The 12,004-nt window shown below is 47.0% G+C and overlaps 1 protein-coding gene and 1 pseudogene across 1 annotated transcript in view; one reads left to right on the top strand and one right to left on the bottom strand.

The window, feature by feature from the left end:
* Positions 1-2,006: 2,006 nt before the first annotated feature.
* On the bottom strand, positions 2,007-4,950 carry LOC146193543 (uncharacterized; annotated as a pseudogene).
* A 3,575-nt stretch (positions 4,951-8,525) lies between these two features.
* LOC146193542 (putative cytochrome P450 49a1) overlaps positions 8,526-12,004 on the top strand; it is a 123,804-nt gene continuing 120,325 nt past the window's right edge. Inside the window, exon 1 of the mRNA XM_084600576.1 lies at positions 8,526-8,621. Within this exon, the coding sequence (XP_084456702.1) occupies positions 8,526-8,621 (96 nt within the window). The remainder of the gene's footprint in view (positions 8,622-12,004) is intronic.

The raw sequence follows: 12,004 nt of genomic DNA, 5'->3' as shown, positions 1-12,004 counted from the left end.
GCGAGGAGGGCGTCGTTTATTCAATTCCTTTAACATGCGGTAAGGCTTACATAGGCCAAACAGGGAGATGTTTAAATGAGAGATTAATGGAGCATAAGAACGATTTATCCGGGGCCCTTTTAAAAAACTTACCCGCCCACTGTCGGGGATGTGACAGCAAAAAGAAATGCACCCCCAGTTTTAAGAAGACAACCATCCTGAAGAAACATAAGAATCAACTGACGCGCGAAATTGTTGAAGCCGCCTACATCTCAGGTCTTAAGGAAGGCTGCGTAAGCACCCCATCTATCTCGCTATCTGAAAAAGAATTCACCTTTCTCTCTGGCGGCATTTGATCTTACCTAGATTTTAGAAGCACACCCCTCACTTTTTTTCCTTTAGCCGTGTTAATTGTTGGCGCCCTTCCTTCATATTGCTAACCTTTGTTAACGCTTTTCGCCTTCCCATGTTTTTAATAAAACGCGCCCCTCTTCTCTGTTTTTTTCCATTGTTACCTTCCGTCATTGCCCGCCCCCAACCCTGTTCTTGTTTACACATGCCCGTAGTGCGTCATTTCACGAAAAGGTTTGTCTGCGTGTTTTTCATGATGCTCCTCGTGTAATCTTTTGATGTCCCGGACACGTGTGTTTTTTATCAGTTCACTCGTGCGCCCTGACGGTCACGTCGCCGTGATAATTCCCCCTGGTGGGTGTTTTCTCGGTGTGCATATAAGTGCGGGTTTCAGTTTCCTCTAATAAAGTTGCAAGTTCAGCGCTCTGTCCTTCTTATTCTTCTTTTCCTCTGATTGTGTTCGCGCTGCTGATACATATGGACCAAATAAAGTTGAATTTGTCTAAATAGGGTAGTGCAGTGGTGCGCGGATTGGCAAATGATGATAAACTCTGACAAAACTGTTTGCTTGACGGTGTCAAAGAAACATTCAAGTCTGCTGTTTCCGTACGGCTTCAATGACACCGTCCTTCAAAGTGTTACTCATAACAAATACTTGGGCGTGATCATTTCATCCGATCTTAGCTGGAATGCTCACATGCAACATGTAGCTAGAAAAGCCCTGAACAAACTGTTCTATATCAAACGCATCCTATTGCAATCTACCAGCCAAACAAGACAGCTCGCTTATGTCAGCCTTATCAGACCTGCGCTCGAATATGCCAACATAGTATGGTTTCCACACAGCAAAAACCACATTAGCACGCTTGAAAGTGTAGAGAGAAAAGCGGTCCGCTTTATCTATAAGCGCTATAAGCCAAAGCCACCTAGAATACTTGAAGGCCTGCGCGCTCCCTTCGTGACGTCACGCACCTTGACCCAGCGGCCGTTCTCTGCGACCCTCCGGGCAAGCTGGACAAGCGCGGTGTGCTAGTGGCACGGGTGCGCTGTAAAATTTTTGCACCTCGTAATTAGTTGCACTTTCGTAAAAAAAAGAAAAAGAACAGCATTGAATATGTTAATTTTTTGCTCCTGATATATATAGCGGTATCGAATATATCGCGATAAGTTGCACTTAAATTCAAGCTTCAGGTCAGAAAAAGAGATACAAAAAAAGGAGCAGCGCACACAGGACTTTATTTGAATAATTAAAAAATATTTACATACAGAGCACAAATTTATTCATGCATACGTTGCCTCACAGTATTCTATTGTAAAGTTTTTAGCTTTCTCTTTTGTGCTTTTGTTGTTATGCCTGCTCTCAAGCCGTCAGTTTTTATTTGAACATAGTTCTTCAAGAACGTGTTGGCTGCAGCGCGCAAGCGCTCCTGCATATATCGATGTCCTCGTTATCTGAAAGCAGGTACTTCGTGAGAGCAATAAGGATGTCTCTTTGATTGCCTGCCGCATGGAACCTGGCGGAATTTTCTTTTGTCGTAAGTTTTTCTAACATTACTTGTGTTTGCAACACTGCGTTGATTACAACTGGCTGCGGGAACTTCAGAGCGCCTCTGGTTAAGCCTGTTATTAGGTTATTTCTATCAATTTGCAGTTCTCTGTGTTGTGTGGTCAGGTTGTCAGCACAAGCTTCGCATGGCAGTTTCTTTAGTGCTGCATGGGCACAGAATCCGGCTATATAAGCTATTGCTGGCATGGAAGCTTCCTTGCCTTTATAGTCGCTATCTGTTAAAATAATTTTGTAATCTTCAGCAAGCCTTTTTCGTCGACTACTGTCACCGATGGCTTGCAGAGTTCTTTCATCTCTGAGAGGATCAAAGAGTCCTGAAGTCTAATCTTCGTTTCTGACTCGAATATTTGTTGGACCGAAACATGATAATTCGAGCCAGAAAGACGGCGGTACCGGCCAAACCTGGCCTCTAGGCTGTCAGTTTGGAACTTTCCGAGTAGAACATAGTCTAAGCGGAGTTCTTCAATGCAGTATCTGCTGATCTCTATCAGAGAGTAAGACGTGAGCCGCAGAGCTGCATGCGTGTCCTTTGTTAGGGCTCCAGTATCCATTTTCACATCCTTCCACATGTCCAGCCAATTCACGACGGAATTTAAAAACTCTAGTTGCGCATCATTCATGCACCTAATTGGATATTGAAGTGGGTCTCTAAGGCGTCGGCCCTTCGACGGGGTCTTAACGTTGATGATGCACCACCATTTATTGATCAGCTCAATGAAATTAGCTGTGCCTGTTGCGTACAGTAAATTGAGCTGATTTCCGCGCATTCTTAACGCTTCAACCACAAAAGGGTTGAATATTTTGAGAGCCAATTTCACATTCTGACGTTCAAGGTTTGAAGGGTTCAAAGCTTTGTGCGTCAGTCCGTACCCAAATTTTGATAAGCATTGTTGTTCAGAAGCATGCAAGTCTCGCAGTCTTAAATGATGCCCCATTAACCCGTACAATCGACCCTGTGTTGTTAAACTCTGGATAAAAAATGCATGTGCCGGGGTTCTTTTGGTTGAGCCAGTTATTTCTGACGCATTTTAATAAATGAACTGGGTCCACAACATAAAAAAGTGGCCTCTGCTTATCTGCTGGATGTAGATAAACAATGTCTACTGTGTTTTGTTTGGAAAAAAGCGACATAACTTTCCTGTTGATAGCGTTGTTGTCCGTTATGACAGCAATAACAGTGAGGCCAGCGCTTTCCAATTCCAAAATAGTCTTCACCAGAACGTCGTGCAGTTGACTTGCTTCAATAGTGACTACAGGAAGAATATGTGCGACATCTTTATGGCCTTAGAGTAAGGACTGGGTCATAAAGACATGTGCCGCTTTTGCCGCTTCAGAAGAGTTTGACGCCGTCCCACTCAGTGATCCTCCTTTGAAGTCAAAATATTGCTGAAGGTGAATTTCATCGACCATCAATGTTACCCCTCTCTCATGCGGCTTTAGGATATTTGCTCGTTTTTTTATGTACCGCAAAAACCCCTCATCATTTTGCTCCTTTGCCGGACTGGCATTGTAACGACTACTTAGCCTCATTAATGTTGATCTGTGTGGTAATGCTATTTTCCCAGAACTACGAAGGAATCTGTAGACATGTGGAGAAATAGTAAAAAGAAGGCTTGCAAACACAAGGAATTCTGCGTAGTACCTAATGGCTCCACCTTCTTTCACAGCTAATAATTGGAGTGGCTCTTTTAGAAAAGTGACCACTTCAGCCTTTTCTCGCGGCAGTAGCTCGTCACTCGTCAGGTCTTCGAGGAGTGAGAAAAGCAAACTGAAACAAGCCTTCAATTTTTCTTCTTGCTGGCACACATTTGGTGCTTTAAATTTGTGCACTGCGTCTAATGCATACTGGATAGTGCGCAAATCATCAGTTTTCAATGGAATCGCGACCTGATGACTGGAAAGCTGGATTTTTTTCCAAAAGGCTGTAATTTCCATGTGCTCGTTGATTACTACAGAGCGTTCAACCTCCGGTGGCCCAGCACTGCCATCAACATGCACAAATAAGACACACTTTTCAGTTTGCGTTAGTGTCCAAAAGTTAGAAATTTGAATTTCTTGGAGCCTCGAGAGAACATGTCCAAATGAGGGCAGCTTGTTTTTGCGCTTCTCTTCTTCGTGCGCAGAAATTGAAAGCTGGATGGCTTCTTGCAAGTGCGCTTGCTCAAAACGCGCTCTTTTTTCTTCCGGCTCTGGGCGCACTGGCTTGCTGTCCGACAGGTAAGCAGGGCTATTCGGAAAAATCTAGGGGATTGCGTCTGGGGTCAACCTTGTAAGGCCCATAGGTACTTCTATTTTGTTGCCTGTAGCATCTGTGTAGGCGGACTTTGTTCTCAGATACTCAGGTTTGAAATGCAGCTCGCAGACCTGTAAAACACCGAAAGGAAAATGTCCTGGAGGAACCAAAATATAATATTTTCTGCCGCCGCGTATTTTTCGTCCGATTTCTTTTATTTTAAGTTGAGTTTAGACTACTATGTGTGTAGTAGAAAATGCACCCATATCAGCGCCGTCTCATTTATTACGAGAATGCAATAACTCCAATGGCCTAAATCATTCCCTAAAAAAACACTACACTTATAATGTTCAGTCTAAAAGTTTGAAAAAAAGAAAACAGCTTTTAAATGTACACGTGGTCACCACGGAGTCCGATGGTATGTGTCGGCATTTTTAAATATGATGGAGTCGCAAACAGTGAAGTAATTATAAAAAAAATGGCATCAATTTGATCTTTGAAAAACTCTGCCTTACATATAACGAAAAAAACAATTACTCAGACCTGCAGGTTGCGCAAATTTTGCGACACCTTGAATTTCATACCGCTCCTTGTCAAAATTTCAGCATCATGATAAAAAAATTATAACCCTTCAATGATTTCAATTCAATGCGCAGCAACAACATACCTTAGGGTCTCGCAGGGTGCGGATGTCGACGTCGTCGCGACGAGCGGCACGCTCTCACTTAATCCGACGAGCGTCATTAGGAAACGAAAACACACGCACTTTTGGTCCGTTTTCGTAGTTTCCTTTGCAGTTGGGAACGCAGCAGTGACCCATCGCTTCCACAGGAAGCCCAGGCCAAGCGCCAAGCACAAATTCACAACTTTCAACTCGGAACTCACAAGCACAAGAGCAATAAGACTCAGCACCACGTGCTGACACACGCGCATCCAGCAACACGAGGCGACGTTGCCCTGCTGATTGACACGTGCGAAGAGACGAGGAAGTCAGTGCCCGTGGAATGCGGGGGGTCGCGGATGGGTCGAGGCAGGTCGACGGTCAAAGTAGTGTGACGTCAGATAGGAAGAGAAGGAAAGCGTGCAGGCCTTGAAAATTCTAGATGGCGCTGTATAAGCGCACAGATTCACCTACCGAACTCCTTTCCCGTGCCGGCCTCGCAACCTTCGAGGTCCGGGCAAAACTTCAACGCCTAAAATTCTTATACGCAGTTTTACACAATGCTCTACAGCTGAATCCCGCCGCTGTCGTGAGACACAAAAACGCCAGACCGACACGACATAAGCACGACTTTACACTAGAAGAATGTTTTTTTTGCATCAATGCTACTTTTCGCTTTTTTATTTTCCGCGAGTTGTTCGGGAATGGAATTCGTTAAACCTTGCTATAACTGCCCAGCCTATAATCGAAAAATTTACCAATACTCTGGAAGAAACAGTAGGACTAAAACCTGTTTTTCACAACCAACACCTATAAAGAACCGCTGTGAAAAGTAATGTGATATACCATGTACTGTAATCGCCTGTGTTTTATGTATGTTTGGTTCCTGTATGGGTTGTCCATGGCCTGCATTTTACCTGTGTTTAGGACTACCATGTTCCCACTCCCGTAATAATCCCAATCGGAATTGACAGTATTCTGAGATAAATAAATAAATAAATAAATAAATAAATAAATAAATAAATAAATAAATAAATAAATAAATAAATAAATAAATAAATAAATAAATAAATAAATAAATAAATAAATAAATAAATAAATAAATAAATAAATAAATAAACAGACCACCGAACCAGTCGCCGGCTTCAAGGGCTCCAACCTAAACACGGTCTGCTGCCGGACCCCATTCGATCTGGAAAGGCATCGACGCTGACAATGGCCCAGCCTACAGCACCGGTTGTTTTGGTCCAACCCCGTGAGTCCCCCTGCTTCATGGACGACAGGACGAAGATGCAGACGGCTGGATGGACCATTTTGACTGTGTGGCAGAATTCAACGCTGGAACGACGCCGCGAAACTCAGGCAACTTGACTTTGTTCTTCAAGGAGAAGCCCGAGTTTGGTTCGAAAATCATGAGGCAACTATGAAGGATTGGGAGACTTTCAAGGAAGCGTATTTGACTGCCTTTTCACACATCGTCCGAAAGGAAAGAGCCCAGGCCCTCCTTCAGTCAGGACTTCAACTCCCTAACGAGTCTTTCCTGGCTTACGTTGAGGACATGAAGCGCCTCTTTCGCCGCGCCGACCCCATCATGACCGAAGGTGAGAGAGTCAAATTTTTAATGCGAGGCGTTAAAGAACCGCTTTTTGCAGGTCTTGTCCGAAATCCGCCAAGAACCATGGCGGAATTTGAAACGGAAGCGTCTACTATCGAGAAGACGTTGGACACCCGGATGCGCCACTACAAGCGACCGCTTCAACCGGACTATTTAACCTACTACTAAGCGCCTCTGCAAGCGGAGAGAATCTTCGGGACCTCATTCGGGAGATCATGCGAAAGGAGTTCCGCCGATTGCTGCCATCATCACAACAACCCCAGGTGGCGACGTTCGCGGACCTCGTACTTCAACAAGTCCAGCAGGCACTGGGCGTTCCTCAAGCGACGACTCCGACAGCTCCAGTGCATGAATCAGCAGTGATCAACTATGCTGCCGCTCCCCAACGCGACCTCCCAAGCCTTCGCCACTACCATCCTGCCTCCGAAAGCCGCCCCTCGGCTCCCACCCGCCAAGTTTACCAACGATCTCCAAGCCTCAGGAAATGCGATGCCTGAAGAACATCTAACAGCTGACTGCTCTGCTTCCATTGTGATGAGGAAAGATACATCCTCCGTCACTGCCCGAACAAGCGGATCGGACTTCGTGGTTTCGCTGTCGACGCCCCACGACCCCGTCCTAGCGAGCGATCACCGGAAATCAACGACTTCCTGTGCAGCGGAGAGCACTCGTCGCTAAGGCGTCTGTCACGCTTCCCATCGCCGTAGAATACCCGATTTGCGTCGCCGGTGCCGCGGTTACTTGCAAGGACGGTCTCCTAGCCCCCGTAGGGGAAACTAAAGGCAGCAACCGTTAGAGGTGATGTTGCTCAACGGCGAAAACACGAATATCCTTCGCCGCCGACGACCGCTAACGACGCCGCAGCCATTTCATTACTTCCCCACCCGACGACATCGACGACAACACGACCAGAGTGCAAGCTGACACCGCCGCCCAGCGAAATAACAACGGTGTGCCCCAGACATGACCTGAAGAAACGACAGAGCCGAGATCGGACACCAAGGACCACGTGTAATGCGATGACGCAAACAAGCTACCTTTAAGTTGATGTCGACGGTCGCAGGGTCACTGCCCTAGTATATACCAGAGTTGACTATTCAGTCATCAGTGGACCGTTAGCCTCTCAGCTCAAGAAAGTTACAACCGCTTGGGATGACCCACTGATTCCCACCGTAGGTGGCAACTGATTACCCCATCGGGACGATGCACTGCAAGAGTAACCGTAAATGGGCGTACCAGCTTTGTGGTCTTGCAGCAGCGCTCCCGAGACGTGATTTCAGGCCTGGACTTTCTAAAGAACATAGGGTTATCATCGAGCTCCGATCCAAGCTCATCAAGCTCTCTGCAGATAAAGCCATACCTGCTACGACGACGTCGACGCAGCACGTCGCTCTAAACGTCCTCGACGGAGAATTGACCGTGCCGCCCCGATCAAGCGTAGCACTCTGCGTAGGTATCTCAGACCTCGAAACCGCTTAAGGCATCGTCGAAGCAAATATCCAATTGCTCTTAGAACGAGGGGCCGGCATTGCAAGAGACATCGCGAAATTCCGGAGAGGACAAGCTGAGGTGCTGGTAACAAACTTCACCGAAGAATACCGGCATCTCAACAAGGACACGACGACCGCTTTTCTCGACGGATTAGCGGACCTCAAAGATCTATTCGGCCTCACCGTCCAAAGAAGCAACGGACCAATTCCCTAAGCCCACATCTGACATCACCCCAGCATTGACCCAAAGCAGAAAAACCCAGATTCGCAGTCTTCTTCGAAGCTACAGGGAGTGCTTCTCGTCATCATCGAAGGTACGACAAACGCCACTGGCCGCACCGCTTTATAACGAACACGACCGACCTCTGCGCCGAAGCCCCTATCGTGTATCGCGGCGAGAACGCCAGGTCATACGCGATCCAGTTGAAGAAATGCTGCGTGATGACGTAATCCAGCCATCGAACAGCCCCCGGGCGGCACCAGTCGTTTCAGTTGAGAAGAAAGACTGCATACTTCGCTTCTGCGTAGATTACCGCCGCTTGAATAGCATAGCTAAGAAGGATGTCTACCCGCTTCCCCGCATCGACGACACTCTCGGCCGGCTCTGCAATGAAAGGTACTTCTCATCGATGGACCTGAACAGCGGATATTGGCAAATGGAGTCCGACAAGAGAGGTCGCGAGGAGACCGCATTAATCATACCAGACGGCCTCTTTGAGTTCGAGGTGATGCCATTTGGCCTCTACTCCGCACCAGCAACGTTTCAACGAGTAATGGACACAGTCCTGGCAGGCTTGAAATGGCACATTTGTTTGCTATATTTGGACGTCGTTCTATACTCGTTAAACCTTGAAGACCACCTAAAAAGACTTCAGGCAGTGTTGGAAGCCGTCAAGTCATCGGGACTAAAGCTAAAAGCAGAGAAGTGCCACTTCGCCTACGGAGGACTGCGGTTCCTAGGTCACATCATTAGCAAGGATGGAGTTCTCCCACACTCGGAGAAAACAGCTACAATCGTACAATTCCCACCGCCTGTCGACAAGAAAGCTGGGCGCCGATTCTTTGGGTTGTGCGCTTATTATCGACAATTTCTCAGTAACTTGTCGCGCATCGCCGAACCTTGACGCAGCTTACAAAGGCTGACGTACATTTTAAATGGGAAGCGCCGTACGAAGCAGCCTTCGACGAACTTAAGCGCCCTCCTGTCCTTAGCCACTTTGATGAAAACGCCGAGACAGAAATTCATACCGACGAAAGCAGTTTGGACCCAGGAGCTGTTCTCGTCCAGAAGAGTGCCGGACTGGAGAAGGTAATAGCCTACGCTAGCAGGTCCCTCACTAAAGCAGAAGTCAATTACGCGACGACCAAGAAGGACTGCCTCGCGATTATTTGGGTCATTTCTTAGTTTCGTCCATACCTATACGGCCGACCATTCAAGGGGGTAAGCGACCATCACGTGCTCTGGTGGCTGGCTAATTTGAAAGTTTCCTCCGGCCGCATTGCCAGATGGAGCCTGCGACTTCAAGAATGTGGCTTGACTGTAGTTTATAAGTCGGGCCGGAAGCAGTCTGACAAGACTGCTTATCCCGCGCTCCTGTCGGCGCTCCACCGAAGGAAGATGAGGAAGACGCCTTTTTGGGACCGGTAAGCGCCAGCAGTTTCGCAGAACAGAAGCGATCAAATGCTGAGCTCAAAGCGCTAGCCCATTACTTAAAATGAAAGACCTCTTCCCCTCCTGGTGTCTTCAGGCGACATTTATCATCATTCGCGTTAAGCAATGGCCTCCTCGTGAAGAACTTCGCCCCCAACAGGACCGCGCACGTTCTTGTAGTGCCTAAAAACCTCCGGCAGGAAATTCTGCAAGCGTTTCACGGTGAACCCACAGCAGGCCGTCTCTTATTTCCGTGCACGTTGCGTCGACTCCGGAAGTACTGCTGGCCGCGACTGCCTGGCGAAGTTGCCCACTACGTAAATACGTGTCGTGAGTGCCAACGACGCAATACACCGCCGATCAGACCAGCCGGACTACTAAACCAAATCCCGCCCCCAATTCTGCCCCTTCAACAAAGTGGGATGGATCTCCTCTGCCCCTTTCCATCTTCGTCTATGGGTAACAAGTGGATCATCGTGGCCACTGACTACCTTACCCGTTACGCGGAAGCAAAAGCACTACCCAATGGCACCGCAGTCAAAGTCGCCAAATTTTTTGTCGAAAAAATTTTGTTGCGACACGGCTCCCCAGAAGTGCTTATCACGGGCAGGGGAACGGCGTTTACGACAGAGTTGACGCAAGCCATCCTGGAGTACAGTCGTACAAGCCATCGACGAACAACTGCGTACCATCAACAGACAAATGGCCTTACGGAGCGCCTGAACATAACGATCGCGTTCACAATTGCCATGTACGTAAACTCTGAACACAAGACCTGGGAAGCCATCTTGTCGTACGTAATCTTGGCGTATAACACGGTAGTCCAGTAGACGACCAGAGCGACCCCTTTCAAGCTTGTGTACGGCAGGGAGCCCACGTCGACGCTCGGCCTATGTTGCCGCACTTAACCAACGAGCAGAATCTTGACGTCGCCGCCTTGCAGCGTGCAGAGGAGTCCCGACGACTCGCCCGACTGCGTATTAAAGACCAACAGCGCACCGACAGTCGACAATAGAACTTACGATGACGCCACGCAGAGTAAAATCCAGGAGACCAAGTCTGGGTTTGAAAACCAATTCGCCGCCGCGGATTAAGTTAAAAGTTGTTGCGTCGGTACTTTGGGCCATACAAAATTATTCACCTCGTCGGACCACTGGACTATGAAGTCATTCCCGACGGAACGTCAGCATCACAACGGCGACGCGCACGCCCAGAAATTATACATGTACGACTGAAGTCCTATTACGCGCGTTAAAGAATCTGTGGTGTTTAAATTTTGTAGTATTTATGCTTAGGTTGCTTTGTTTTGGGACATGAGGCTTTTTTTTTTAAGAGGGAAGTAATGCCGCGAAACCTTCAAAACTGTATTTGTTTTTTTTTTTTAACAACCGCCGGCATGCGGCTTTATCAGTGTGATTCTGGATCGCGTATCAGTTCTGTATCCTTTGTTTGTTGATGCTCGATGTCGCTAGACGCACATCAGTTTCGTTGCAGCGCATGATGCCCAGAGATCTGTCTAGGGAGTTCCGGCCACTCGGGTGTCTTTCTACAATGGTCCAGCTTGTGCTAGTAGCAGTTTACGACGTTATCTGGATTGTTCTGAGCAGCCTTTAAATTGAGCGTTGACGAGTGCGACGGGCATTCTTTGTTCGACGATCGACGAGCACGCGGGTTGCTATCGCCGCCGAGTTGCTTAGCTTTTTTTTCGCGGACGCAAGTCAGCCCAATAAAGAGTTTCTTTAGTGCAATCACCATCTCTTCATTTGTGTCATCGACCTCGTCGCCACCACGTGACAGTATGAATACGCTACAGATACTCATGTAGAGCACATCGTAGTCTATATACACCTACGAGACACATTTGTCTTAAAATTAACTTCGAAATTTCACTTTTGTGATCATATTCTCTCAGAATCATCGAGCGCAGAAAATGGCGCTTTTAACCATAATAGCAATACCGCCAATTCTGTATACTAGATGTTTATGGCCGTGACCGCACGTATGCGGGAGCATGATATCATGAGAAGTGTTTGAATGCATCGATTTGTCGTGATGACAGTAAGAATGAATTGTCACTTTAAAAGTTGTGTAGAACGTGCTGTTGCTCATAGCATACTTTTTAGCACTTTGAAATCTTGCACAAACACATTTATTTTTAGAATTGTTGGTGATATTGTGAAGAGATTATTTAACGACATCATGTCAGCTACACAGCCTCACAAATAATTTTTTTTTATTTCTGCGCATGCAGTATCATGTATCATCACATCATAGTGCACTAGTCTCAATCTCGTTCTATGAATTTTTTTGAGCGTTAAGAATTGCCACACTTCTGACTGTCTCTACATGCTCAGGTGCGTGGCATTCAAACTTAAAAAAAGGAATTGCTCGAACGTTCATTTCCACATGCATAAATCAGCCACTTGACAATGAGACAAAAAAGGCAATAAAGTGCGC

This window comes from Amblyomma maculatum, chromosome 4 (assembly GCF_055883805.1).
Source record: "Amblyomma maculatum isolate TAMU_Amacu chromosome 4, ASM5588380v1, whole genome shotgun sequence".
Lineage (NCBI taxonomy): Eukaryota > Metazoa > Arthropoda > Arachnida > Ixodida > Ixodidae > Amblyomma > Amblyomma maculatum.
Note: the sequence above shows the minus strand (reverse complement) of the source record. Positions and strands in the feature narration are given on the sequence as shown.